The 27,659-nt window shown below is 37.3% G+C and overlaps 3 protein-coding genes across 5 annotated transcripts in view; 1 reads left to right on the top strand and 2 right to left on the bottom strand.

The window, feature by feature from the left end:
* Window positions 1–2,612: 2,612 nt before the first annotated feature.
* On the bottom strand, window positions 2,613–4,195 carry LOC149612736 (uncharacterized). Of its 2 annotated transcripts, none has more exons than XM_089858259.1 (2): window positions 3,905–4,195; window positions 2,613–3,110 (listed from the first exon to the last, which is right to left on the bottom strand). In XM_089858259.1, the coding sequence occupies exon 2, from the start codon at window positions 3,045–3,047 to the stop codon at window positions 2,625–2,627; it is 423 nt and encodes a 140-aa protein (XP_089714385.1). In that variant the 5' UTR covers window positions 3,048–3,110; window positions 3,905–4,195; the 3' UTR covers window positions 2,613–2,624. The 2 variants fall into 2 exon arrangements, with proteins under 2 accessions (XP_089714385.1, XP_089714386.1); XM_089858260.1 differs by lacking the exon at window positions 3,905–4,195 and adding an exon at window positions 3,185–3,213.
* Window positions 4,196–24,102: 19,907 nt separating this feature from the next.
* The window catches only part of LOC149612737 (protein O-mannosyl-transferase TMTC1-like), an 88,506-nt gene continuing 84,949 nt past the window's right edge, over window positions 24,103–27,659 (bottom strand). The window contains exons 11-13 of the mRNA XM_089858227.1: window positions 27,246–27,389; window positions 25,769–25,962; window positions 24,103–24,514 (exon numbers count right to left, since the gene is read on the bottom strand). Coding sequence (XP_089714353.1) covers window positions 24,354–24,514; window positions 25,769–25,962; window positions 27,246–27,389 — 499 coding nt within the window. The 3' untranslated portion in view covers window positions 24,103–24,353. The remainder of the gene's footprint in view (window positions 24,515–25,768; window positions 25,963–27,245; window positions 27,390–27,659) is intronic.
* LOC149612738 (prolyl 3-hydroxylase 2-like) overlaps window positions 27,272–27,659 on the top strand; it is a 155,549-nt gene continuing 155,161 nt past the window's right edge. For both annotated transcript variants that reach the window (XM_089858225.1, XM_089858226.1), the window contains exon 1: window positions 27,272–27,408. The gene's annotated coding sequence lies outside the window, so the exon portion shown is untranslated. The remainder of the gene's footprint in view (window positions 27,409–27,659) is intronic.

Below are 27,659 nucleotides of genomic sequence, written 5' to 3' on the forward strand. Positions count from 1 at the left end.
TGATGGTAGGCCGTGTGGAAAAAATTTTATTTTTAATATTATAAACAGTTGCAGGGCCCCCAGCCGAATTCCGAAAATATTTATAGGAATTATAGGATTTTTTTCATGAAAATATAGGATTATATAGGACAGTTTTCCAGAATTATAGGATTATATAGGACACCAAAATATTAATTTTTATTTTTTTAAAGAACCAGTACTGCAAACATGGGCCGAACAATTAAGCAAAATGTTCAAAAACATACCCTCCAATTTTCGAGGCTCATAACTCTGGTTCTACTAGAGATACGGGGATGCCCTTTGAGTGTGTTATAGTACCAGAAGGGAATATTCTATTTGCCCCCCATCCAACCATACTAAAAACTTGGGGCTACGACAAAAAGGGTTTCCAGAATTATAGGCTTATATAGGACAGTAAAATATTAGTTTTTTTTTTTGAAGAAGAAGAAGAAGAAGAAGAAGAAGCAGTACTGCAAAAAACTATCTCCCTCCTTTTTTTGATCTAACAAATAAAAACCAATAGACTTCCTATTGGCTGCCCACACGCAAAACTCACCATTGTGGTGCACACTGAACATTCAGTTTATCAGAACCATAATATACCGAGCTATGTTTAACTAGTTAAGCTACAATATTAGGGAAGCCATTCCCATTTTATGATATTTTTTAGACCCGAATCCTGGTTCAACCGATAAGCTGCTTAAAATTCGCCCAAATTTCAAAATTATAGGATTTTATAGGATTTTTAGCGATTTTAGCCAAAATTATAGGATTTTATAGGACAGTTTTAAAAATATAGGATTTTATAGGAACTATAGGACCTCTGGGGGCCCTGCAGTTGGGTTCTTTTCTTCTTCTACTAACAAGCTCTAACATTTGCCTTATATAAAATAAATAACATAAGAAATAACCCTTTTTAAGTTTCGAATTGGCTTGAAATTTAAATTCTAGAAATAGAAATAGACATAGACGTCTTTTTATTTACGTAACAAAGTTTTTGCGATGCGAAATTGGCGGGAAATTCTGTAGCATTTAGACGTTAAAAAAAGGTCACGTGATAAAATGCGCTCGAGTCTTAAAACAATGTTAGCAGCTCGCGACAGCTGGAAGCGGCTTGTACAGTTTGTACCTACTTCTATAGATTATTGAACAAACATTCAAGAGAAATTTCGACACCAAAAGAACCGCGCGCACGAGCTCGTGCAGAAATTGCGGGAATTTTGTTTTTTTTTGTTTAAAATGTTTTCGCGCCAAATTGAGTCTCAACAAAAGCGCGCGCTTAAGACACGTGCTATGTCAATATTTAAACTATTCGATTGAACGAAGATTTAAATTTAGATTTCGGTGATTAATTAAGCGAGAACTAGTTAAGCCTAACGTAATCTCAATTATAACATGGCGGTCAACTTCAGAGGGGCTACGTCCGCTACGATAATAACCGAAAGTTTCCCATAGTTATTACTCTATCTAGCGTTGTTCCTAACTTTTCGTAAGATTAGCTCCGATTTCGTTATAGATTGGGATGAAGTAAAGAGATGCGCCTCGATTCGGTTCATTAGACGCGGTTATGTTAGACCGCCACCATTATATTGATATGTTTTGCTCGCTCAGGTGTGAAGTGTATACGCGAGGTAAGTTTGCTTTAGTGGTCAAATTACCTGACCACACGAGAATCAAATTACAGGCGAATCTATGGGATGACCACAAGGGTTGTTTGTAGTCGAATTTCTTAGATGTAGAAAAGTTGATAATACACGGTGGCTGAGCTATTTGAAGACAGAGTAGTAGTTTCCTACCAAAACGCAGCAGTTTCCTACCAAAACGCAGACATACGAAATATTGTGTACAGTATAAGCATTTTATTATTTATTTATTTTGAAATAATTATTTGCAAAAGTTTTATTGTAAAAAGAAAATGGTAAATTTAAAGTCGAAAATAGGATTAATCATCTTAAAATAGGTTAAATTAAAAGAAATATAGGATAACAAACAGAGGAATAGAAAAATATAATAACAAAAGCTAATAGCAAAATGGTAAATTTAAAGTCGAAAATAGGATTAATCATTTTAAAATACGTTAAATTAAAAGAAATGTAGGATAAAATCATTTTAAATTACGTTAAATTAAAAGAAATGTAGGATAAAATCATTTTAAAAAGAGACTCGACCACATCGACAAGATTACTTTTGCAACCTCTCATTAAGGGTGTTGTCCCATCTACATCAGCCAGATTAAATTAAAAGAAATATAGGATAAAATCATTTTAAAATACGTTAAATTAAAAGAAATGTAGGATAAAATAATTTTAAAATACGTTAAATTAAAAGAAATGTAGGATAAAATCATTTTAAAAAGAGACTCGACCACATCGACAAGATTACTTTTGCAAGCTCTCATTAAGGGTGTTTGTCCATCTTCATCAGCCAGATTAAATTAAAAGAAATAAAGGATAAAATCATTTTAAAATACGTTAAATTAAAAGAAATATAAGATAAAATCATTTTAAAATACGTTAAATTAAAAGAAATATAAGATAAAATCATTTTAAAATACGTTAAATTAAAAGAAATATAAGATAAAATCATTTTAAAATACGTTAAATTAAAAGAAATATAAGATAAAATCATTTTAAAAAGGGTGTTGTCCCATCTGCATCAGCCAGATTAACATTGGCACCTTTTTCAATAAGCAGCAATGGCGCATCGGATCTTCCATGATAGCAAGCCAATTGTAATGCCGTGTTTCCATCTTTATCAACGTCGTCGATATCGGCACCTTTATTCAAAAGAGACTTGACCACATCGAGTAGATTCCTTTCGCAAGCCATCATTAAGGGTGTTGTCCCAAACGCATCAGCCAGATTAACATTGGCACCTTTCTCAATAAGCAGCAGTGCCAGATCAAAATGGCTTCCATTACAAGCGAAGTGTAATGCGGTTTGGCGAAACGGACCAGCATAGTTGATATTGGCACCGCGGTTTAACAACCGGACGACCTCATCTATTTTCCCCTCATTAGCAGCAGTCAATAATTCTTTACCAAACATTGTATACGTGTACTTGACTCTATTTCAACGTTTTGTTGAGTAACTAGCAGTCGAGATCGTAGTCTGAAAAAATAAAATTAAAATTAATTAGTACTTTTGGCGTACTGACTACATGGTTAAGTACTTTCTAATAAAACCTTGGGACTTTAATGGCCTAGTGTCGTCTTTATTAAACTAAACCCAATTTGGCAAAATTATTAAAATGATTATTCATTGTCAAAAAAAAGGCTTTATTTCTAATAATGGGACCATCTTCCGAGACCTAATTGTCCAACAAGCTGCCCTATCAACCCTATTTAAAGCTCTGATCTTCATCTTTCATTAGACAGCTATAAGTTTAAGCTTTTATCGCATTCATTAACTTCTTCGTCTCTCGTTTCATTCCTATTTCATTAGCTTTTCATTTTGGTTCAAGATAGACTCTATTTTAAATTTTCCCACTTCTTCAGACTCATGGCGTTTTCCTTTGTGTCCTCGCGGAGCGCTCCCATGGAGGAATAAAACTAGGAGATCCTATTCTTCAAAAACAGTCTTTAACGAAGCTGGAAACTACTACTACCATTTTTATTGCTCCTTGGGAGCGCTCCGCGAGGACCCAAAGGAAAACGCTATTAGACATTCGACGCGAGTTTTCTTCCGCAGTATTTAAGCGCGCGTTAACTCAAAATAAGCGGGGAAAAAACACGGTTAACTTAATCATAGCCCCCTGAATAACATATTAATACACTAAATTTTACCAAGGCTTCAAGTTATATGCCAATAATGCCATGTCATAGAACCACTTACGCCTAAAGCTATATGTTACAAGGTAAATAACTAAGATTCAGGTTGAAAATACCGAAAATTATAAAAATTACCTTTCTCGGAGAACTTTCAAATGTTGAAGAACGTCCAGAATTCCAAAAAATAAACGGAGTTTGAAACTTTACCGATCTTCTCGGGGTTTCTAACAAAAACAAGCAGACAGCAGACAGACGACTTTGAACCAGTCCAGTGTTGTACTGTTGTGTTGTTCCTTTGACTTTTGGCAAATTGTGATACTGAATATTCACTTATACGACTACGCCCCCTCGGCGTGGGTCACGTGATTTAATTTTTTTCCTAAACCCGTCACGTGTTGTGTACGTAGACGAACACTGATAACAAGTAGAGTGGGTTATAGACCGAGTGGGGAAATGTGAAGTAATATAAAACAAGTTGGAAAAACCAAAATATTACCTCTCCGAGTCAAGAGGTCTACTACTACAAACTTATTTACCTAGATATGGAATTATTTCTCTTTTTATTTTTGGAGTAAAAATTTACGAATTATTAAAGCAGCATTCCAAGCATTGAGAATATATAGTAAAGCAGACGACATTTTACAACCAATAAGGATAAATCTTGGACACATGGAAATCAGTCAATGGGGAAAAGAACAGGAAATGAAGTGTATAAATTTTGGAGATATATAACCTTTATGTGTTTGTAAAGGCCCAATTGTCTACGCTTCAGCTGTTTACCCTATATATACTCATAGCTACATTCACAACTGGTTTGCAGTGTAAACACTCGTTTCGTCTCACTTCAACAATATTCTTAGAATTTCAACTTTAAAGAAATTACCTTCAACCAAAATTAAACTTAGTTAAATTAGCGACAATAAATTGGAATTTTCAGTCGGTTCAATTTATACGCATTAGCTCTCCCAAACCTGGTTAAAATTAGTAGCCAGCCTTAGTAATAAACTTTAGTATATGCAGACTTCTCAAGGGGGAATTTACTATAAGCTAACCCCCGGTTCCCGAAGAAACCCTCAGAACCGTCAAAAGCCCAAGGCGTTTCACGATCTTGTTGGAGGCGTTGCGTTTAATTTATCAGTGAAATCAGAATCTATTTTAATTTTTAAAACCGCTGGGAGATATTTCCTGAATGTTTTAGGTCTTACAATTAGCTGAATAATATATTAAAAATCAATCGATTTTCCTCTTCACCCTCCCTTTAAAGGACAAATCTTGAGTTCTGATTTACCCCTTTGGAAATGGAAGAAAGTTTCTTTAAAATGGTAACATCATGGAAAACCCCTCACTAAGCGAAACTTAGCTATATGGGACGTTTCCTGAGAAACCCACGGGTAATTTTTAGATTTTAAAGAGCTAATGCTATAAACTATTTTCATTAAATGGCTAGTAGCCTATAATTTTTACTATCATTAGTCGAAATTGTATGTAATTTATTTCTCCGAGGGCTAGAACGTGTGGGGTTTTTATGTACGGGTTTTTGAAATTTGAGAAAGATTTTGGATTTTAAAGCAACATAGAGGGATTTTATGATTTCATTGTTAATTCTCCATCGATCATATTTAAAGATTTTTTTCGACCAAAATTTACGAGGTTTTAGCAACTGTCTGACCCCTCGAATATCTCAATTTCATAAACGATTTTTGCTTTGAAATGGATTCCTTTGATTTAAATATTGGGACGTCACAATAAGTGTATAAGATATATTCTTCAAGTCTGACACTTCCTATGATTCATAATGCTAAAAATTTAGTGAAAACTAGTTCGACGACGACGCGACAATTGACTATACGCGGCTTTGCAGTCCATCTCCGTATTTATAAAACAAATGTTTTTGGACCTAACCTATATGTATTAACCTATAATTTCATAAGATCTCCTATAAAACCCTATATTTCTGACTGAGTCCAATTATCCAACATAATTATATTGTTTAGTAGAAAATTTAGCAAAAACATTTTCAGAGTTCTATTATTGACCCGCATTTTCCATAAAATAAAAACCTACTAAAATCCAGGCTTTGTTTTTAGGGTGTGGTAAATTAAGATTTAATTTAAATTTCACCATAGAAATTAAGTGTGTGTTTTTGAAAATTTCCTTTGATAACTTCCTTTTAAGTGTATTTGATAACTTCATGTCGAAGTAAAAAACCATTCCCGAGATGTTTTCCCTTTTTCAGCGCCCCTAGGTTTATCTGGGCAACGACTCTTCAATAGAGAATGAAATGGAAAATTTCTCGGGAATTCACAGTCTTAGCTTGCCTCTCTTAAGCCCCTCTTTTTTGTATGGAACCACTGTGTAAAGAAAGAAAGAAACTTTGTAGCGAGAGGAGCTAAGAATCTTTAGCCGAAATAAATTTCTTTTTTTTTTTGTTCATGTTTTACTTTAAAAATAGACTAATTCTTTTAACTAAATAATCCCAGAACCGACTTTAGATAAATTCAGTGTATAAGTTAAAAGCGCGCAATATGGCTTTATTTCATAGGGACTTAAAAGTTATAAAGTTCCTATTTATTTATATTTTTAATAACTCATCTGATTGTCGGATAATCATAAAAGTGATACTATAGGTTCCATTTGAGATATAAGTTCATCATTTCAAAATAAAATTTAATTTGTTACAGTTTTCAAACATTTATTACATAGTTTAAGCGAAAAATAGTTCTATAATCGTGTATACGTATAGGAGATATTTTAGTCCTATATTATCTTATAAAATAAAATTTTTCGTCTTATAAAACAGAACACAAAATACAATTTTTCCTATAAGGAATTTCATTTTTTAACTGGCTCCCTGTAAGCCTTTGGCAATGCCTCACCAGGCGTCGCTTCACGATAATCTATGACGTTCCACCTGCGTCACTCCACGACTAGCTCTCAGTAACCAGCGGCACACTTATGGAACATATCTTATAAGCTTATGGCCCAAATTTACCACAGAAAACCCGATTTCACCTAGGATTTCCCTCAGCGAGCCAACTACCAGAGCAACCATTTGAAACGTAGAAAAATTTCCATGGAAATAACAGGGAAAATAACAGGCGTGAGACTCTGCCTTCCATCTCGCTTTTCGGCACCTGCGCTGTGGGATCTTTGCACAGAGACGGTGATCAACCCCCATGTATGACACGACATTAAGGGTTCCCTACCCCCCTTTTCCGTCGAAATGGTCAATAGACAGGGGTGTTTGGGTATACTGTTTTTAACGTCACGTATTACTTTTACATTCCACATTTCAAATTAATTGATGTGGAGGCACCTTAGCTATACACATCGGTGATACTTAGTTAATACGGGGTTTATTAAGTTGTACCCCAAATAAAATGGATCAAATCTGGGTGCACGGCAGTGCACCCGCCAAGTTGTCGTGCACTACCAGCAATCCTTTACCCGAAACATTTCAGCCTCATTTTGACCCCCTCTTAACTCGGTACTGGGGAATAGTACACCACTCATATTTGCACCTCAAGGGCACAGTGTTAATCCTAGGAAGTCCTCCAACTTCCAGCTTTCTAACTCATTTGGTTTCTGTGATAATCCTATGTGAAAATGACACATTATGAGACTGACTGACTGACTGACTGACTGACTGACACATCATCAAAACCTCTAGGGCATTTCCGGTGGTGCTAGAATGATGAAATTTGGCATACTTGTACCACTAAGCATACAAGCAAAGGGAAAAGTCCCAAAAGCGGGAGTTTCCCCCTTTTAGCCCCTGAAATGGGGGTTTAAAATTAGAGTCATCATCTAAACCTCTAGGGCATTTCCGGTGGTGCTAGAATGATGAAATTTGGCATACTTGTACCACTAAGCATACAAGCAAAGGGAAAAGTCCCAAAAGCGGGAGTTTCCCCCTTTTAGCCCCTGAAATGGGGGTTTAAAATTAGAGTCATCATCTAAACCTCTAGGGCATTTCCGGTGGTGCTAGAATGATGAAATTTGGCATACTTGTACCACTAAGCATACAAACAAAGGAAAAAGTCCCAAAAGCGGGAGTTTCCCCCTTTTAGCCCCTGAAATGGCGGTTTAAAATTAGAGTCATCATCTAAACCTCTAGGGCATTTCCGGTGGTGCTAGAATGATGAAATTTGGCATACTTGTACCACTAAGCATACAAACAAAGGAAAAAGTCCCAAAAGCGGGAGTTTCCCCCTTTTAGCCCCTGAAATGGCGGTTTAAAATTAGAGTCATCATCTAAACCTCTAGGGCATTTCCGGTGGTGCTAGAATGATGAAATTTGGCATACTTGTACCACTAAGCATACAAACAAAGGAAAAAGTCCCAAAAGCGGGAGTTTCCCCCTTTTAGCCCCTGAAATGGCGGTTTAAAATTAGAGTCATCATCTAAACCTCTAGGGCATTTCCGGTGGTGCTAGAATGATGAAATTTGGCATACTTGTACCACTAAGCATACAAACAAAGGAAAAAGTCCCAAAAGCGGGAGTTTCCCCCTTTTAGCCCCTGAAATGGCGGTTTAAAATTAGAGTCATCATCTAAACCTCTAGGGCATTTCCGGTGGTGCTAGAATGAGGAAATTTGGCATACTTGTACCACTAAGCATACAAGCAAAGGGAAAAGTCCCAAAAGCGGGAGTTTCCCCCTTTTAGCCCCTGAAATGGCGGTTTAAAATTAGAGTCATCATCTAAACCTCTAGGGCATTTCCGGTGGTGCTAGAATGAGGAAATTTGGCATACTTGTACCACTAAGCATACAAGCAAAGGAAAAAGTCCCAAAAGCGGGAGTTTCCCCCTTTTAGCCCCTGAAATGGCGGTTTAAAATTAGAGTCGTCATCTAAACCTCTAGGGCATTTCCGGTGGTGCTAGAATGATGAAATTTGGCATACTTGTACCACTAAGCATACAAGCAAAGGGAAAAGTCCCAAAAGCGGGAGTTTCCCCCTTTTAGCCCCTGAAATGGGGGTTTAAAATTAGAGTCATCATCTAAACCTCTAGGGCATTTCCGGTGGTGCTAGAATGATGAAATTTGGCATACTTGTACCACTAAGCATACAAACAAAGGAAAAAGTCCCAAAAGCGGGAGTTTCCCCCTTTTAGCCCCTGAAATGGCGGTTTAAAATTAGAGTCATCATCTAAACCTCTAGGGCATTTCCGGTGGTGCTAGAATGATGAAATTTGGCATACTTGTACCACTAAGCATACAAACAAAGGAAAAAGTCCCAAAAGCGGGAGTTTCCCCCTTTTAGCCCCTGAAATGGCGGTTTAAAATTAGAGTCATCATCTAAACCTCTAGGGCATTTCCGGTGGTGCTAGAATGAGGAAATTTGGCATACTTGTACCACTAAGCATACAAGCAAAGGAAAAAGTCCCAAAAGCGGGAGTTTCCCCCTTTTAGCCCCTGAAATGGCGGTTTAAAATTAGAGTCATCATCTAAACCTCTAGGGCATTTCCGGTGGTGCTAGAATGATGAAATTTGGCATACTTGTACCACTAAGCATACAAACAAAGGAAAAAGTCCCAAAAGCGGGAGTTTCCCCCTTTTAGCCCCTGAAATGGCGGTTTAAAATTAGAGTCATCATCTAAACCTCTAGGGCATTTCCGGTGGTGCTAGAATGAGGAAATTTGGCATACTTGTACCACTAAGCATACAAGCAAAGGAAAAAGTCCCAAAAGCGGGAGTTTCCCCCTTTTAGCCCCTGAAATGGCGGTTTAAAATTAGAGTCGTCATCTAAACCTCTAGGGCATTTCCGGTGGTGCTAGAATGAGGAAATTTGGCATACTTGTACCACTAAGCATACAAGCAAAGGGAAAAGTCCCAAAAGCGGGAGTTTCCCCCTTTTAGCCCCTGAAATGGGGGTTTAAAATTAGAGTCATCATCTAAACCTCTAGGGCATTTCCGGTGGTGCTAGAATGAGGAAATTTGGCATACTTGTACCACTAAGCATACAAACAAAGGGAAAAGTCCCAAAAGCGAGAGTTTCCCCCTTTTAGCCCCTGAAATGGGGGTTTAAAATTAGAGTCATCATCTAAACCTCTAGGGCACTTCCGGTGTTGCGGGAATGATAAAATTTGGCATACTTGTACCACTAAGCATACAAACAAAGGAAAAAGTCCCAAAAGCGGGAGTTTCCCCCTTTTAGCCCCTGAAATGGGGGTTTTATAATTTATATCCCCTCGTAATAGGACATTATAATTTAATTTTTTCGTCTTTTAATATTAATATTTTTAACTAATATGACTCTTTCGTATTATTGCAAAATTTATGTTTTTTACATAATGTTTTAGTAATTAAATTTTTTACTCATTTCCTTTTCATTTCGACTGAAATGGTTCTAAGCGTGTTTTGATTCATTTAGTTTTTTACCTCTCCGTGTGACGTAGTCCAGGAGAGGTTCTGTAACGGCCGTGTCTGTCTGTGTGTGTGTGTGTGTGTGTGTGTCTGTCTGTCTGTCCGTTGTTACACCCACGTGACCGCGTTCGCAGTTTGCGTATCGGAGCAAACGTGTTCCCAATTTCCGGACCGCATTGACAGTTCACAGAAATTTGGAAAATTGTTTTTCTCTGCGTTGGCTACTCTATACTTGAGTTCTCAACACCACCATGTTTGGTCTTCGTCCATCCCACATGAACAGAAGTCTGGTATTTTTCTGCCTTCCAACACCACCCACCATCTTCTGTTCTTTGTCAATTCCACATTGACACCAGTCTGCACTTACACTGGCTTCTAACACCACCATCCACTGGTCTTCCGTCTATTCCACATAGACACCAATCTGTATCATTGGCTTCTACTCCATTATCATCGTTTGGTTTTAGGATATACGCGGCGATCAGCTAGGGTTACGAGAAACGTCTAGCCTCCCTAAGGTGGGATCTCCACCAAAGGTTTTCGCAATTGCGCTTTTTCCTTACTATTATAATGGAAACGAATCGTATATATACCCCAAATTTGAAAAAAGCGGGCAAGAGGGGTACCCGTCACTTTAAACGTCAATATTAGCAATGTTTGAGATGATAATAGGTATAACTTTATTTTAAACGATTTAACTATTATTAATGTTAATTATTGAAGATTAAAATAATTAAAAATAATGATATTTATTTAAATATTAAAGATAAACCTCTCGTGCAAAGAGAGAGATTATCATTGCCTCCTATATCTACCAAGGCCCGTGCATGCGATATATTTCCTTCATTGCCTCCTATATCTATCAAGGCCCGTGCATTGTGATATATTTCATTCATTGCATAAACATAAGCGAGATTGTTTTGGGAAAAAAATACTGCTTCCACTAATGGGTTTATACTCCTTGTTACTGTTGTATAGAGTAATCATGAGAAAAGCTTTAAAAATTACGAGAGGATAGACCTTTTTTATCCTCATTCAAAAATATTTTTTGGTGCCAAGATTGCTTTAAAAAATCCAAACGGTTAGGCATTGGTAAAAAAGACAAATGATATTTTTCAAATCTAATGAGATAACGCCCACCTAGTTGAAAATTGCCGTTTTTTTACCGCGGGAGCCATTCTTAATGAGAATTTCGATGCTAGTAGGTTGTCAATTAAACTACCGGTATATTATTGTTGTTGGAAATTGGATATTAAGTCAAATTAAGTGGTTGCAAAGAGCCAGCAGGTTTTTGCCACTTATTTTTGTGAGTATTTCATTTTTGTATGTAAAATGGAGGAAGATAATGTTGAGAGTAAGGATGAAATGCGGAAGCGCAAAGCGCGGGAAAGGATGAGGGCAAAAAGGTCGACGTTTTCATTCGATACTTAAGGTTATATAATCTTCTCGACACGGAGAGGTAATATTTTGGTTTTCCCGACTTGTCTTAAATCTATTCTGTTGATTAAAAGTGTTACTTGCCACAATATTGTGTTCTTCGAATAGAAATACGGTTAACAATTATCACAGCCTGAGAAAAAAAAAAGAAAGTTGAATGCAAAAAAGTTGAAAAAGGCAAAGCCAAGTAAAACTCTTGGAAAGAACAAATAAAAATCTAAAAGTACAAATGTTTATTTCACTTCATAATCCTACTTCTATAAATCTACAAGAACATGCACGTACAAAAAGGAGTGAAATCTCACCAAAAACATCTCTGTAAAAATATGCCAAGTTGTTTGGCCGTAAAAAGAAGTGAGATCTAAAATACGGCCAAGTTATTATCTCCAGGTGAACCAACATTTTATTCGACTTAAAACTTCTCAAGAATGTTTTTCTGACTTGGCCATTAGCATTCCAAACTTGCATCCTTCTTCTTTGCACCCGTGAAGGTTAATAACGGAAATTACAAGTTTAACCACAAAGGCTTATCAAGAGTATTTAACCAATTTGATTTAATATTTTAATTTCGATCCATATCTGGAATTAAACGAATCCTTGATATGCAAATGGTCAAGTCAGAAAAACATTCTTGAGAAGTTTTAAGTCGAATAAAATGTTGGTTCACCTGGAGATAATAACTTGGCCGTATTTTAGATCTCACTTCTTTTTACGGCCAAACAATTTGGCATATTTTTACAGAGATGTTTTTGGTGAGATATGAATCTACCGAAACAATTGTACTATTGCGTAGAGCACGTAAAAGAGAGTTCGGTATAGGCTAATAATTTTTGGATTACATAACATGGAGAGCATGTTACTAGAACCCTAAGGTTAGGACCTCATTTATGGACGGCCCCATGACACCCGTGTTTTTTGCGCGGAAGTACCTCTGGCACCACCATGTACCACACGTGGTACCACAGAGATTAACAGAATCACGGAGGCTAGGATATTTCTCTTCGAAACAGTGATAAACAACTTTATAGGAATGCAACCCCTTTGAAAACAGGTTAAAATAAAATGTTTCTTGTCCGTGTGATGGCGCTAAGAGTCCATGTCAAAATTTGCTATTCATTTCCTCTTGCTTGTTGGTCGATCCGATTCTCTCGCCGCGACGGCGACATACGCGAATCTTCCCTGTTCAAGGTTGGTTGGAGCTTTGTGGTTCCGTGTTCTATCTTGTCTCGCTAGAGAAGATTCGTTTTTATTTTTGCGCGTATTGAATGTGCGAAAGTTTTTCTCACCCCTTTTTTACTGGCTGGGTGGTGGTATATCTGCATTCTTTGGCAATTGAATGCCAAATATTATTTTTCTAGAATCTTGTGCCGTTTTGGTCTTAAGCTCTGCTAGTTAAAAACACTTAATAAGTGACCCTGTGGACTCGCAGTTTTTGCGTTCTGACCACATAAATGGAATTTTAAAAAACTTGAATCTTAGGCCGTTTTGGTCTTAAGCTCTGCTAGTTCCAAACACTTAATAAGTGACCCTGTGGACTAGCAGTTTTTGCGTTCTGACCACATAAAGGGAATTTTAAAAAACTTGAATCTTAGGCCGTTTTGGTCTTAAGCTCTGCTAGTTCCAAACACTTAATAAGTGACCCTGTGGACTCGCAGTTTTTGCGTTCTGACCACATAAAGGGAATTTTAAAAAACTTGAATCTTAGGCCGTTTTGGTCTTAAGCTCTGCTAGTTCCAAACACTTAATAAGTGACCCTGTGGATTCGCAGTTTTTGCGTTCTGACCACATAAAGGGAATTTTAAAAAACTTGAATCTTAGGCCGTTTTGGTCTTAAGCTCTGCTAGTTCCAAACACTTAATAAGTGACCCTGTGGACTCGCAGTTTTTGCGTTCTGACCACATAAAGGGAATTTTAAAAAACTTGAATCTTAGGCCGTTTTGGTCTTAAGCTCTGCTAGTTCCAAACACTTAATAAGTGACCCTGTGGACTCGCAGTTTTTGCGTTCTGACCACATAAAGGGAATTTTAAAAAACTTGAATCTTAGGCCGTTTTGGTCTTAAGCTCTGCTAGTTCCAAACACTTAATAAGTGACCCTGTGGACTCGCAGTTTTTGCGTTCTGACCACATAAAGGGAATTTTAAAAAACTTGAATCTTAGGCCGTTTTGGTCTTAAGCTCTGCTAGTTCCAAACACTTAATAAGTGACCCTGTGGACTCGCAGTTTTTGCGTTCTGACCACATAAAGGGAATTTTAAAAAACTTGAATCTTAGGCCGTTTTGGTCTTAAGCTCTGCTAGTTCCAAACACTTAATAAGTGACCCTGTGGACTCGCAGTTTTTGCGTTCTGACCACATAAAGGGAATTTTAAAAAACTTGAATCTTAGGCCGTTTTGGTCTTAAGCTCTGCTAGTTCCAAACACTTAATAAGTGACCCTGTGGACTCGCAGTTTTTGCGTTCTGACCACATAAAGGGAATTTTAAAAAACTTGAATCTTAGGCCGTTTTGGTCTTAAGCTCTGCTAGTTCCAAACACTTAATAAGGGACCCTGTGGACTCGCAGTTTTTGCGTTCTGACCACATAAAGGGAATTTTAAAAAACTTGAATCTTAGGCCGTTTTGGTCTTAAGCTCTGCTAGTTCCAAACACTTAATAAGTGACCCTGTGGACTCGCAGTTTTTGCGTTCTGACCACATAAAGGGAATTTTAAAAAACTTGAATCTTAGGCCGTTTTGGTCTTAAGCTCTGCTAGTTCCAAACACTTAATAAGTGACCCTGTGGACTCGCAGTTTTTGCGTTCTGACCACATAAAGGGAATTTTAAAAAACTTGAATCTTAGGCCGTTTTGGTCTTAAGCTCTGCTAGTTCCAAACACTTAATAAGTGACCCTGTGGACTCGCAGTTTTTGCGTTCTGACCACATAAAGGGAATTTTAAAAAACTTGAATCTTAGGCCGTTTTGGTCTTAAGCTCTGCTAGTTCCAAACACTTAATAAGTGACCCTGTGGACTAGCAGTTTTTGCGTTCTGACCACATAAAGGGAATTTTAAAAAACTTGAATCTTAGGCCGTTTTGGTCTTAAGCTCTGCTAGTTCCAAACACTTAATAAGTGACCCTGTGGACTCGCAGTTTTTGCGTTCTGACCACATAAAGGGAATTTTAAAAAACTTGAATCTTAGGCCGTTTTGGTCTTAAGCTCTGCTAGTTCCAAACACTTAATAAGTGACCCTGTGGACTCGCAGTTTTTGCGTTCTGACCACATAAAGGGAATTTTAAAAAACTTGAATCTTAGGCCGTTTTGGTCTTAAGCTCTCCTATTCAAAACACTTAATAAAGTGACCTGTGAACTCGCGCCATTAAGTTTATTTCAACAAAGTAGAAACTTGAGCCGTTTTTGCCTTTTATTAAGGCCCCTTAATTCTTGCACTTTCCCTTCAAAATGGCTGAGAATGCTGGCAAAACTGATTCAAAAACTGATCACGTTCCTAATGATTTGCCCACTGAGACATCTTTGGCGTATAGGAGTGGTGTGTGTAAAGTTTTTACTAAAGATGACGCCTTAGATGTCTTATTAAAAGTGAAAGATGGAACTATTACACATAATGTTCTTAATTACTGTCCAAAAACAAATCTAAGAGGAGGAGATATTTTCGTTTTGTCAACAAATGACAAACTTAAAGAGAGAGATCTGTTCAATGACGGATTGCGTTGGGATTTAGTAGGAAATACGAGTAAAAAAGATACTCATCCAGTTGTGAAACGTTATTATAATATCAGGCTTACTAACAAAGCTCATGGTTGTAAAGAGTTTCAGAAATTCGTTTACACTTTAAGGAACGAGCAAACTCTACCTATACCTGTGTTGATTCAGTACAAAGGGAATGAAACCCTTTGGGTTAATAGAGCACATGGAAACGCTAAACAAATGAACCGTAATTGGTACCCTACTTATCATTCAACTTTGCATAAGGTTAAATGTGAAACGATTACCAAGCAATCATCTCCCCAAAAGGTATATTCCACAATTCAAAAGGAAATAAACAATGAACTAAACAAAAGGATCGAAACAACAGACGTAAATACTGGCGATATAGAGTCCTCAATTTTGCCCAGAAATACAAAACAGGCCGAAAACGCTAAATACCGACAAAATAAATTCCATCAAATATCGAAAGATTCGCTAGACTCTGTTATCGCCTTGGAAGAATCTGAAATATTTAGTGGCATGATTAGAAGAATTGATTTTGAGCAAGAATTGTGTATCATATTTGGTCACCCTGAAGCCGTCACTTTGGCTAAACGACTTCTCAGGGAGGCTTACCAGGGAAACGAAAACCCAGAACAGTGTATAAATTGCGACGCAACATTTAATCTTGGAAATTTTTACGTTACTACCATTATTATTCGAAACACGGAACTGAAATTTACTAGTGGTCGAGGAGAAGACCCAATTTTCCCTGTGTTGTATATGCTACACCAAAATAAATTTGGATCAGTACATAAATTGTTTTGGAGGGATTACGTTGCAAAAGAACTAGATTTGGATTTGTGGGGATGGAGTGTTCCCATAGTGACGGATAGAGAGAAGGGAATTGTTCTTCAGATCAAAACCGAATTTTCCATCATTTGCGAATCCAAATTCGATCAAATCAGATATTTCAATAAGTTTCGAGTTATTACTAATCCGCGATCCGTCCTGACTATGAGAAGGTATTCTAAGAATGCTGGCGTGACGTCACATCCTCACTCCTAATGTTATATATTTCGAGACCTACGGTTTCATATTTATTTGTCCAAACCTGTTTGTTGTTGTTGTTCTTTATAAAATGTAAACAAACAATTTGTTAGTTTTGGCCAGCTCGAGAGGGGGATTTTAATTTTGAGTTTTGATTGAAACACTACTTTCTTTTCTGTCGGATTAAACACTGCGGGGTATTCATCCGCGAATATATTTTTCCCTCCAGCGGTTTCTCGAGCTCATTTGAATATAAAACTAAGAATAAAAATAGGACTTGAAATATACCCGGTTTCAATCTTAAAAAGCCTACTAAAATTCTAATTCGAATAGGGCCGTTTTCCATTGGAATTTTAGTCCCTTTTAAGATTGCGATTTAAAGTTACATTTTTTGGACAAACGCCAGCCAAGTTGCAGTTTTAACTCTTTAGACAAAGTTTTAACTTCTGAACTCGCGCAATTTGTTATCTCTTAATTTTTAACTTTAAAAAAGGCACTTTTAAGTACACGCCAGAGATTTGTTAATTACGAAATTTATAATTATATTTTGTATCGCGATTAAATTAAATTTAAATGTATTTAGTTAATTAGTATGTCTTAAATTTGAACTAGTTTATTTTAATTTCTTTAGTGAATATCTTCGAGTTTGACAGATATTAAAATTAACATTCTATTAGGGTAAGAGTATCGGCACCCCCGTGTTATTTTCAGCTCGAATATAACACGCTCAATGGCGGTGAAATGTCATTACTCCGTCTATGATTGTAAGACAGGAACTTAATTTAACTTTTTGATGCAAATTCCTTCGCAAAATCCATGGGGTTTTTTTATTAAAAATTCTTTTTAGGGCAGTTTTTTTCCCTTGGGTTTTCGAAGGGGTATTTTTTACTTTAATTAAAATGTCAAATTTATTCGGGTATCCCCTTTTCTTTTCTGATCAAAGTTTCATTTTCCTAAATTAAGACTGACACTCGATGATTTTTTTGGATAATTTTAGATTATAGAAACCCTGTCTTATTGATCTCTAGTCTTTTATTGGCTTAGAGTTACGACATTTCTATACAAACTAAGGTGCTTATTGGCTATGTATTTTATCGGTAAAGGTACCTTCATTTTTTCAATGATTTATTTTTGGGCGTAGGTTGTAACTAGGGTTCTAAATCGGTAAATTACCATCGTAATTTACACGGTAATTTACCAGGGTAACTGTAATTTACGATTTTCCCGGGTAAATTACGAAAACGGTAATTACCCTGGTAATTACCGTGGTAATTTACCGTCGTAAATTACCACGATGGTAATTTACCACCGAATTCTCATGTCTTTCTCTTGGAAAATGGTCTAAAAGCTCCATATTTTGCTCTAGCCGCGCATGCACACTTATTTCTTTTCATGAGACATGAGTAAGTCATAGAAATCGAACAGTAAGCGTGGAACAAATATGATTAAGGAAATGAAATTTTATTTTCTGGTCTATTCTTGTTATCGAGTTCCTTTGCGTCAGCTGGAAACCCTATAGTTGTTAGAATTTTGTAGAGATGGGCCGATACCAATATCTGTATCGGCACCGATATAGGTTTAAACTGGTATCGGCCCATCTCTTGAATTTTGTTCTAAAAACGTGAAATAGCAATAATTCACAAAATGGGTAAGAAGAAGAAAGTGGATGTAGCTGTTCAAAAGTATTATGTGAACTGCAAACATCAAAACTCGGTATTTAAATAATGTACGACACTATGCTTTGAAAGGTTCAAGTGGTATTTTTCAATTTTTAGCTTAGAAACGATCAATATAATTTATTTTTGAATTTTCGTAAATTACCATGAACGGTAATTTACGCGGTAAATTACCGCGTAATTTACCATTTTCCAAAATTACCGTAATTTTCGAACCCTAGTTGTAACGCGCCAAATCCTACAATCCGTACTTTTAAGCTATTTCGCGAGGTAGAGCATACATCGTGCTATTAAGGCCAATAGATAATAATTAAAGAATACTTTACGTAAATTAGTAGATCCTTTATTCATAACATAAAACTCCCTTATCCGTATGGGGATGTGTTGTCCTGATCCGTGACCCGGACCCCGCTAACTGCTCCTAATCCATGCCGCCGCTTAACTGCCCCCAACTAAAGGTTGACCGGGCTTTATATACTAAATACTAGTGTACGTGCGGGGTCAAAGTTCGGGTCACAACGGTACCTAGCGCCATCTGGCGGTGGCCGTTACAAGGTTAAGTACACCTTTAACTGTCAATTCCAATTTTCCAATTAAGGAGCCTGCTTTTAATGACAAGGATTTTTTAATTGATAATTGATCGAGTCTTCCTTCCTTTTTTTAAAAAGATTTTTAATTAACTATCAGCGTTAATTTCTTAAGATAAAAGGTACTAATCGTTTGCTATAATTAAAAGTATATAGTACATTCTAAACTCTTAATTAAATATAATATAAAACCATTAAACTCAAATGATAATAGATTTACCTGGTAGTTTTCAATCCCCAATTTTTGCGTACCGTCCCGTAACGAGTTGTTAATTTTTCCGTCGCGTTTTTGGGGTGGGGGGAGTCGGCGTTGGGACACTTTTGGAGAGACTGGGGAACCGCGACGAAGCTTGACTAGCCGGTAAAAAGCCCAAACAGAAAGTTATCCTCCGAAGTTGGGCTTCGTCGTTTTCTCCACCCTGGGTATCATCCCATTGGTCAAATTACGGCCCCCCGTTGTCATGGCAACCCTATTCCAGCGGCGTTGGCTCGTGCCGAAAAGCGCGCGCCCTTCCCTCGAGCGCTTTTTTTCCCGCCAAAAGTTTCTCCCTTCTTTTTCTTAATTCCGCGCGTGCTTTTTTTCTCTCGTGACGCGAGAGTTTATTTATCACTTAGCCAAGATAGGGTCCCTCCGAATAAACATCTCGTTAAAAGAGAGCCGCCTTGGTTAAGTTACTCGGAATTAGCGCCTTTTGATAAGCGAAGAGTTGACTTAATTCCATTCCGCGTGTTTGCTCTATTGGAGCGCGAGACGTGTAATTTTTGTATTTCTTATATTTCGTAATTGCCAAAGCTGGGCCCGATCGCCATACCTGGTTGCAATAAAGGACCCAACTTGGGGGTATTAATGAAATTAAAAATTCCAATAATCATTCTAATTTGTCGCGCGTGTTTTTAATTTCCCGCCAAATCAATGCTGCTCCCTATCGATCTTTTGTTTTTTTTTTTTTGCTAGATCAAATCCCCCCATACAATTCCGACAAATTCGTGGCTTTAAAATAACACCGTCTAATTATATTTAAATCCAACTGAATAATAATAACTTATACTGTACTGAATAATATAAATTTCTAATTAAGTTAATTAAATATCTTAAAATTTCCTTATTTTAAATAACAGGCGGGTTTAAATTTTGAATGGAAACGGTGAGGCTCTTTATTGGGCGATATAAAACGGGGGGGGGGGCAAATTAAGGGCATCGGGTTCCGAAAACACTCGAGGGCCTTATATTACGAGAGATGAACGTGAAATAGTTTTAAAACTAACAAAATGAAAGCCTTAATTAAGGCCTTAACAGCTTGAAACTTTACGGACCGCGCTGTGTTATTAAAGACAATTTCTAAGGTAAATTTCGGGCCGTTAAGAACCAGCAGGTGACACTTAATGTTATTTTTGTATCCCTGGATGTATATTCAAAGAGAATCGATACCTTTACGCGCTCGCCTATCATTTATTTTTAATAATTATATTTTAATAATTATTATTTTTAATTGAAACGTCAAAAGGCGGGGTAATGACGGATGCCCGAGTTTGAGTGTCTTGCGCTCTATGGCTAGATAACATGGGATGCCATTACTCGGAAACGAAAATAAAGCTTATCTGTTTACCTGAGCAAGAAAATTCCAACCTTAATTCGACAAAATATGAAGTGACCTAAACACCAAAGACATTTTAGGGTCACCCAATATTGAAGCAAATAGAACTAATGCGTGTAAAGCCTAAACCATCGATAATTGGTTTTATTAAATTCTTACTAAATTCTATAGGTCGAATGACGTCACGCGTGGGTTTAAAGGGTACTTCATTAACGCCCCCTTAATTGCTTAATTGCCAATCTTGTAGATTGTTTACCCTAAAAGTATTTGCGTAATAATCGCTTGTTATTAAAAATAAGAACTCTGTGCGTGGGAGACGGTTGCCGTGGAGTTTGAGAAATTCTTAAAGATGTACTAAGATGACTTTCAGGGTGCCGTGTTCCCATTAGAGATATTTAGCCACGTTAATTAAGTTGATAGTGCGAACGTAGACAAGCTCATTTCGCTAAATTAGCCTCGCGAGACAATAGACCAATTCGAATATTACATGCAGAGAAACAAACTTCCAGGGGCAAGCCGCCATTCTGAATAATTTCTCTCCCGCCACGAAACACCACTAGAGGGCAGCCCAAGCTCACTGCGTGTTAGAGGCTAGCAAGCCCGGTCATGCCTCTAGCGATGTCTCCTGGCGTGAGGGAAATTATTCAGAATGGCGGCTTGCCCCTGGAAGTTTTTTTCTCTGCATGTAATATTCGAATTGGTCTATAAGATTGTTTAACAAATATAACAAAGTTAAGAATGAAATTGCGTAATATTTCTCTCTCTCTCTCGGGGGAGGGGATGGGGGGAAACCGCTTAAACTTGATTTTAAAATTTTTCCTCAAGGATTTATGGATTTTCAATAAAAACGGCTGCTCGAACAACATTTGGCTCGAAACCAAAATGCCCCAAAAATTCTCTAATGCAATTTTAATAACACCGCGCTTTTCTATCCTCGTATTCTTTACTAAATAGCCTGTTTCGAAGTCGAGCGAGTTTTAAAGAAAGTCCTATGAATATTGAATTTTTTTGTTAACAAATAAAAAAAATTTCCGAATTTATTAGGAATAATGACTTTAGAAGACACTTGGGGGAAAACTTGGACTGAAAAGTTAATATTAAATTTTTCAAATGAAGAATTAGACTGTGATACGTTTAAACTATCTCTGATGAATTTCTGTACAAAGCCTGGTGTATTTGACCCATCATCTCGTGCACTACTCATTTCTTGCCCGTTATTGGGGCAAAAGGCCGGGTCAGAAATGAAAAATGTAATGGTCAAGCGGTATCGGACAGTAGTACTAGGTTTAATGACCAACTGGGTTTCTTTGATTAATTACCAGCTGTCACTTAAGGTTAGGTCGAACGGACCAATTGCAACGTGATAACAAGGCGCCCATAACACAAACTTACTTTCTTTTCAATAATATTTAATATTGGGTATCCTTCCGCTTCAAACCGACTCTGTTGTACGAAGTACGTCTGACCACGCTGTTAAATTTTGAAAATTGGGTTTAAATTTAGTTTAATGTTTAAATTTGTTTTAATTGTATTTTAGTTGTATTAATTTTTTGATTTGTCATTTTATATCGCTTTGTATTGTATTTCACGTTTTATACTGTATTTCACCTTTTGTAATTTTGTAAATTCTTGTAAGCAAGTAGGCGGGAGAGGCAAACAAATCTTGAGAAAGGGATGACGGTGCATGTTCTAGAGTTTTTTACAGAAACGAAAAACGAGCAGCTGAAAAAGGGAAAATTTTCCGTGGTACCGTGGTATGGGCCTAGCTAACCCATGCCAGCGGTTCTTGAATGACAAACCTGTGTTCGTTTCGTAGAAACTCTAAAACGTAAAAACCTAGTACGTCAGCGCAGCGCGTATAACAAGTGAAGAGAGGGTTTAGCCCCTGAAAGGACGATGTACTTGGGCCTTTGAAAAGCTCTGGATATAGCCAGATAAAAAATAAAAATAGATCAGATCTCTTTAGCGCCTTAACGGAGCGAGTCATATGTTGCGACTCTTAAAAAATTTAGAAACTTTTAGCGCAGGGTTATAGCGCGCGCAACCCTTTAAAAAATTAGGATCAAATTTAACCTGGGCGATCCACCTCAAATTTAATTGAAAATAAGTGCTTTTTCAACCATTCATCATTAAAGTTTTTTATTGTTTTTAAAATGGAGTCCATTAATTTCGCAATCAAATAGTCACGTCGATCAACGAACCAATGGCATTTAATTCTCGCGCGGATAATGTTAGTGTTTCAGTCCGCTAACCTTTCCATCAATTGAAACAAGCTCTCCCAAAAGCTATAAGGAATAACGTAACACACGCCTTCTCTATTGATTAGTTGGAATGACATTGTCTAGGGCCATCTTCCCTGTACCCCAAATTTTACGTCGGAATTAGAATTTTCTTAATCACGATTGGAAATTAATAATTTGATTTAATATCCGAAATTCATAATAGACATTTTTCTTATAATTTCTATTGGATTTTGACAATTGAATTGACACCTTCGGAAATATTGCGACGACATCTATTGGGCAATTTTTTAAGTAATTAATTAGATTAAACTTAATTTAATTTAACCAATAGAAATAATCCCAACCCTTAATGACAATTTGACAGTTAATTACTCAATGTCTTCAATTTACCTGAAATAATTTTTGGTAATCAAAAAATCGATATATGGATTGATTTACTTTAAAATGTTAGTAAGCGGATGGTTTTATGGATATATTTAAGAAAGTAGTCCCTGTAGGTAGTTACGTTTCAAAGCGAACTTGGATGTTGTTGGGATAATATTGTTTATTCGTGATGCGGTGTTTGTTTTGGGAGTCGGTTTACACTCAATTTTGGAGGCTCTTAAGTCTGGTTCTACTTGAGATACGGGGATGTCCTTTGAGTATGTTCAATTTGTCCCGCATCCAACCATACTAAAAACTTAGGGCTACGACAAACAGGGACCGAGTAAATTAGCAAAACGTAAACAAACAACCCCCTCCATAGGAATAGCATCACACCCCAACTTTGGAGGCTCGTAACTCTGGTTGTACTTGAGATACGGGGATGTCCTTTGAGTATGTTATAGTCCAATTTGTCCCCCGTTTAACCATACTAAAAACCTAGGGCTACGGCAAGCAGGGGCTGAGTAATTAAGCGAAATGTTCAAAGACATGCCATGGGAATAGCATCACACCCGACTTTGGAGGCTCATAACTCAGGTTCTACTAGAGATACGGGGATGTCCTTTGAGTATGTTATAGTCCAATTTGTCCCCCATCCAACCATACTACAAACCCAGGGCTTCGTCAAACAGGAGCCGAGTAATTAAGGAAAATGTTCGTCAACTTATGACATCGTCTCACTTATTGTTATTATGTTACTTATGATTTTAGCACTGAACTTTGTAGGCTCATAACTCTCGTTCTATTAGAGATACGGGGATCTCCTTTGGATATGTTATAGTCCTCTTTGCTCTTCATACAAGGATACTTTAAACTTGAGGCTACCTCAATATCGTCGTCAACTTATTTTTTGTCTCACTTATTGTTATTAGGTTACTTTTGATTTTTGAAAATAAACTTTGGAGGCTCGTAACTCTGTTTCTACTGGAGATAGGGGGATGTCCTTTGAGTATGTTATAGTCCAATTTGTCCCCCATCTAACCATACTAAAAACTTAGGGCTACGACAAACAGAGGCCGAGTAATTTAGCAAAACGTAAACAAACAACCCCCTCCATAGGAATAGCATTACAAATGGAAGGGACGTATTTTAGTACGATTATTGATTATTTTAGGTCCTTTTGAAAGTTGTAATTCAATATTTACGACGGGGTTTGTTTCTTAGTTGCAATCTTAGAAGAGGCTATTTTAGCGCGAAAAGTGGTAATCAATGACGTTATTCTAGGTCTATTTCAAGATTGCTATTCAAAGGGTAAATGAACAAAACTCGGGCGAGTATTTATATTGTTCTACAAAAACGTTTTTTATTGGATAAATACAGTAAAATGCTATCACATTGGTTTGAGCTAATAAACGTTCCACCAATCATATTTCAATTCAATTATTTTTTGGTCATTTTTTTGGTATCTTTTTTATAATATAGATTAAATATAATTATTTATTCGGCTTCCGTAGTACAAATATACAAGTTAATTCTTTTTTATTTATTCTTCTTAATATTGCTCTCGTTATTTTCAAATGTCATTTCATTATCTCTTGATGACGTGGTCTCTTTCGCCCACTGCCATTGGAAAAAGCAGGGCTCTGGTGCTCGGCCCATTTCGCGATTCCGTCGTCTGGTTTATCACCGTTTCCGAAGCGGTTGATGACGATGACGAACTGCCCCCACTCGTCGATTTTAACCATTTCTCTGTAATTTGAAAAGGTTAAATATAGTTAGACTTAACAAAGGGAGATTCGAGACCCCCAATTAGAGCTTTAATACGAGTCCAATTAGGTCAAATTCCAACATTATTTAACTACCAAAATTAAGCTCTCTGAAATTAGCTCTTAAATTCAATTAACCGCGATAAAAATAAAATTATAAAATAGATCTGAATTCAAACTTTAAAATGAGCGTAAGTCAGTTTAAATCGGATTATAATTAATTGAATTAAACTTTAATTTTAATCCTGAAAGAAAATTTAAAATCTATAATTTAAACAATTAGAATTTGGGAAAGTGTCCCTTATATGGGGGCCGGGGGGAGGGGTCCCTTATAGCGTCCTTTCATTGGCTATTCGTCAAACGGGGGGGCTTCCCCCCGCTTAAGTCTACTCGTAATTATTCAATATTAGGGTAGCTAATTAATTAAACAATCGTGATCTTTACGCTATTCATTGTTTTCCCTTCGGCCGTCGCGGGGGGGGGGGGAGGATCGTAGGAGGGGGGGCATGGCGTTGCCTTCCCCGGTACGTATCCCGATAGTAAAATAACATGGAGTGCCAACACCCTCTTAAATATATATAGGCAAGTCTAAACTAATTAATAGTTGTGTCGGGGAGTTTCTCTAAATTTATTGCATCTTGATATAATTAACATATTTGTATTGCTAATTTAAATTCCCCCCTTCCCCCCGTCTGTTGTCCATAGAGCGGGGGGCCCCGTTTATAGACGTAATTTATGTTTGCCCAAATTTCCTCTCGACAATTTTGCAGCAAATAAGGGAATTGTTCGGCTTTTAAGCAGCTCGCTTTCGATACAATGTCACTCGAATTAATTCGATAGAATAGGTGCATGAGCAACTTTGTAACTCTCGTCTGTTAAAATCGCGAGCGGTATAGCGCGCGTGCGCAACAGTTTTCATTTATTTCAATATTCAAATCTCGTGATTTTTTCAAATGAATTCAAATCTCGTGCATTTTTCAAAATGAATTCAAATCTCGTGCATTTTTCAAAATGAATTCAAATCTCGTGCATTTTTCAAAATGAATTCAAATCTCGTGCATTTTTCAAAATTAATTCAAATCTCGTGCATTTTTCAAAATGAATTCAAATCTCGTGCATTAATGAAATGAATTCAAATCTCGTGCATTTGTTATATTTTTTAATGAATGGTCACGTGCGATTGGCGCGAGATTTCTAGAGCGATACGAGAAGAGATGGTTGAGACTTGATCATTTACCGGTGTCGAGGGTTCTTTGCTTGTTGCCGCTGGCGGCGCTGGCTCCGTCGCCCGTCTTGACTTTATTATTATTTCGGGTTTTTTGGTTTTCTGCATAGACGGAAGTCAATAGGGCGTACGCTTCGTCCAGTTCCGGGTCCAATTCAATGGCTCGGTTTAATAGCCAGATTACCACTTCCGTTTGACGACGCCTCCTACACAAATTTAAATTAGAACAAAAAAAAGCGAAATACAATTTTTTGTCATTTAATCGAGGACAATCTTAGCTATAATAAAATGATCCTAACGCTTTTCCCTGGAAGGTATTGTTAAACTAGAGTTAAGACCGCCACCCACTAATGATGAAACAAGAATTCAGTCTCCCCCCTCCCCAGCTAGTCCAAGATCTCGGGCAGACTGTACTTCATACCTTAAGAGTTCACTTTATAGGGCAGGCGCCCCCCCCAACCCTTGATTTTATTTTATTTATTTTTTTTTACAATTTTTACAAGCGATAAGCCTTTTAGCCCCTTTAGTCGAGTCTTCCCTGAGCGCGCGCGCGCCTTTTAATCTTATTTGGCGGGAAACAGCGCGAGCTCTCTCTTCTCTTCTCCGCAGTCTATTAGTAATATAGGGGGATGTAGGAGGGGGTGGGGTGGGGGAGTCGCGTGCCATCCAGCTCGAGCGAGCTATGGAGATAAAAAGACAAATTGGGCGGGAAAGTTTTTTTCGCGCCTTTTTTTCAACTCGGCGCACGTGGGAAAGGGTAAAAGGCTAGAAAGGCCAAAAAGGGAAGATGCGGGGCTAAATTGGTTTTCTAAAGCTCATATCGCTCGCTTCCTTCGCTCTTCTCTTTGGCGAATGGAGAAATTTTTGGTTCTGCCAAAATTGGCATACTTTCCGAGGGAGCTCTAGCTCTTTTAGGGGAGTTTTTCTTTCTTTCTTTTTCCCTATTTTTATTCGGGACTCTCAAAGGTTTTTAATTTCCAAGGGAAAGACATTCTATTCGCGCGTTTCCGACATCCAACTAATTAAAAGGCAAACCTCCCAAAAAATCCCATTAATTTTACTTTGGTCCCCCCCCCACCCCCCGTCTCTAATTTAGGGCGGATAGCTTATACTTTCAACTTGTAATTTGATCCCCTAATGATAGATATAACCCCTTTCAAATATGCCCACTCGAATCTGCTGGACTTCAAAGTAGAGCTCGGCATTTTCGATCAATTATCTACTTTATTTTATCTTTATCCATACCCGAAAATTATCCACAGAACTTACATGTTAAATCGTATTATAATCCGCAAATTTGTTTATAAATAATCGGTTATCCACCAATTTGTGGATAATTGATCGAAAATGCCGAGCTCTACTTCAAAGCCAGCTTCGATGTACGGCTCAAGTCCAGATTCAAGATACTATTATACTAAATTTAATTATTATAATTAATGCGCACTTGGCCTTAAAATTAATTAATAATTAACGTTTTATTTTCTCTTACCTGTACAGGGCTGCCAAATTATAATGAGCTCTGGCGTGTTTGGGATCCAACCACATGGCCGTTTTAAAGTGTAGCTCCGCCTCCTCGGGATCGACCAATAAGGTGCCCAGATTATTATGAGCGCTGACGTAATTAGGCCATAGACTGGAACGGAAATAACAACGTAAGTCACATTTTAAATAATAAATTTTAAACTCGAGGACGTAAAAATTAGGAGAGTAATGTATGACGCTGTCCATTATTGCATTGGCAATATAAGAGCGTATAGCCCACTTCTTTTTTGGGGGGATTCTAAATTAGGGATATATTTTCATAACGGTTTTTAAACGACCCGGGCTCTTTTGAAAAAGATCCCCGAATTTTTAGCCACCCATAATTACTTGGGCGATTTTTATAAGCCAATCAGGAATGCGC

Source organism: Phalangium opilio, unplaced genomic scaffold (genome assembly GCF_054372755.1).
Source record: "Phalangium opilio isolate 3A_F unplaced genomic scaffold, DU_Popi_V2 ptg000232l_1, whole genome shotgun sequence".
Classification (NCBI taxonomy): Eukaryota; Metazoa; Arthropoda; class Arachnida; order Opiliones; family Phalangiidae; genus Phalangium; species Phalangium opilio.

Excerpts from the sequence above, each read along its gene's own strand:
- LOC149612736 (XM_089858259.1), bottom strand. The coding sequence starts at position 3,047 with ATGTTTGGTAAAGAATTATTGACTGCTGCTAATGAGGGGAAAATAGAT.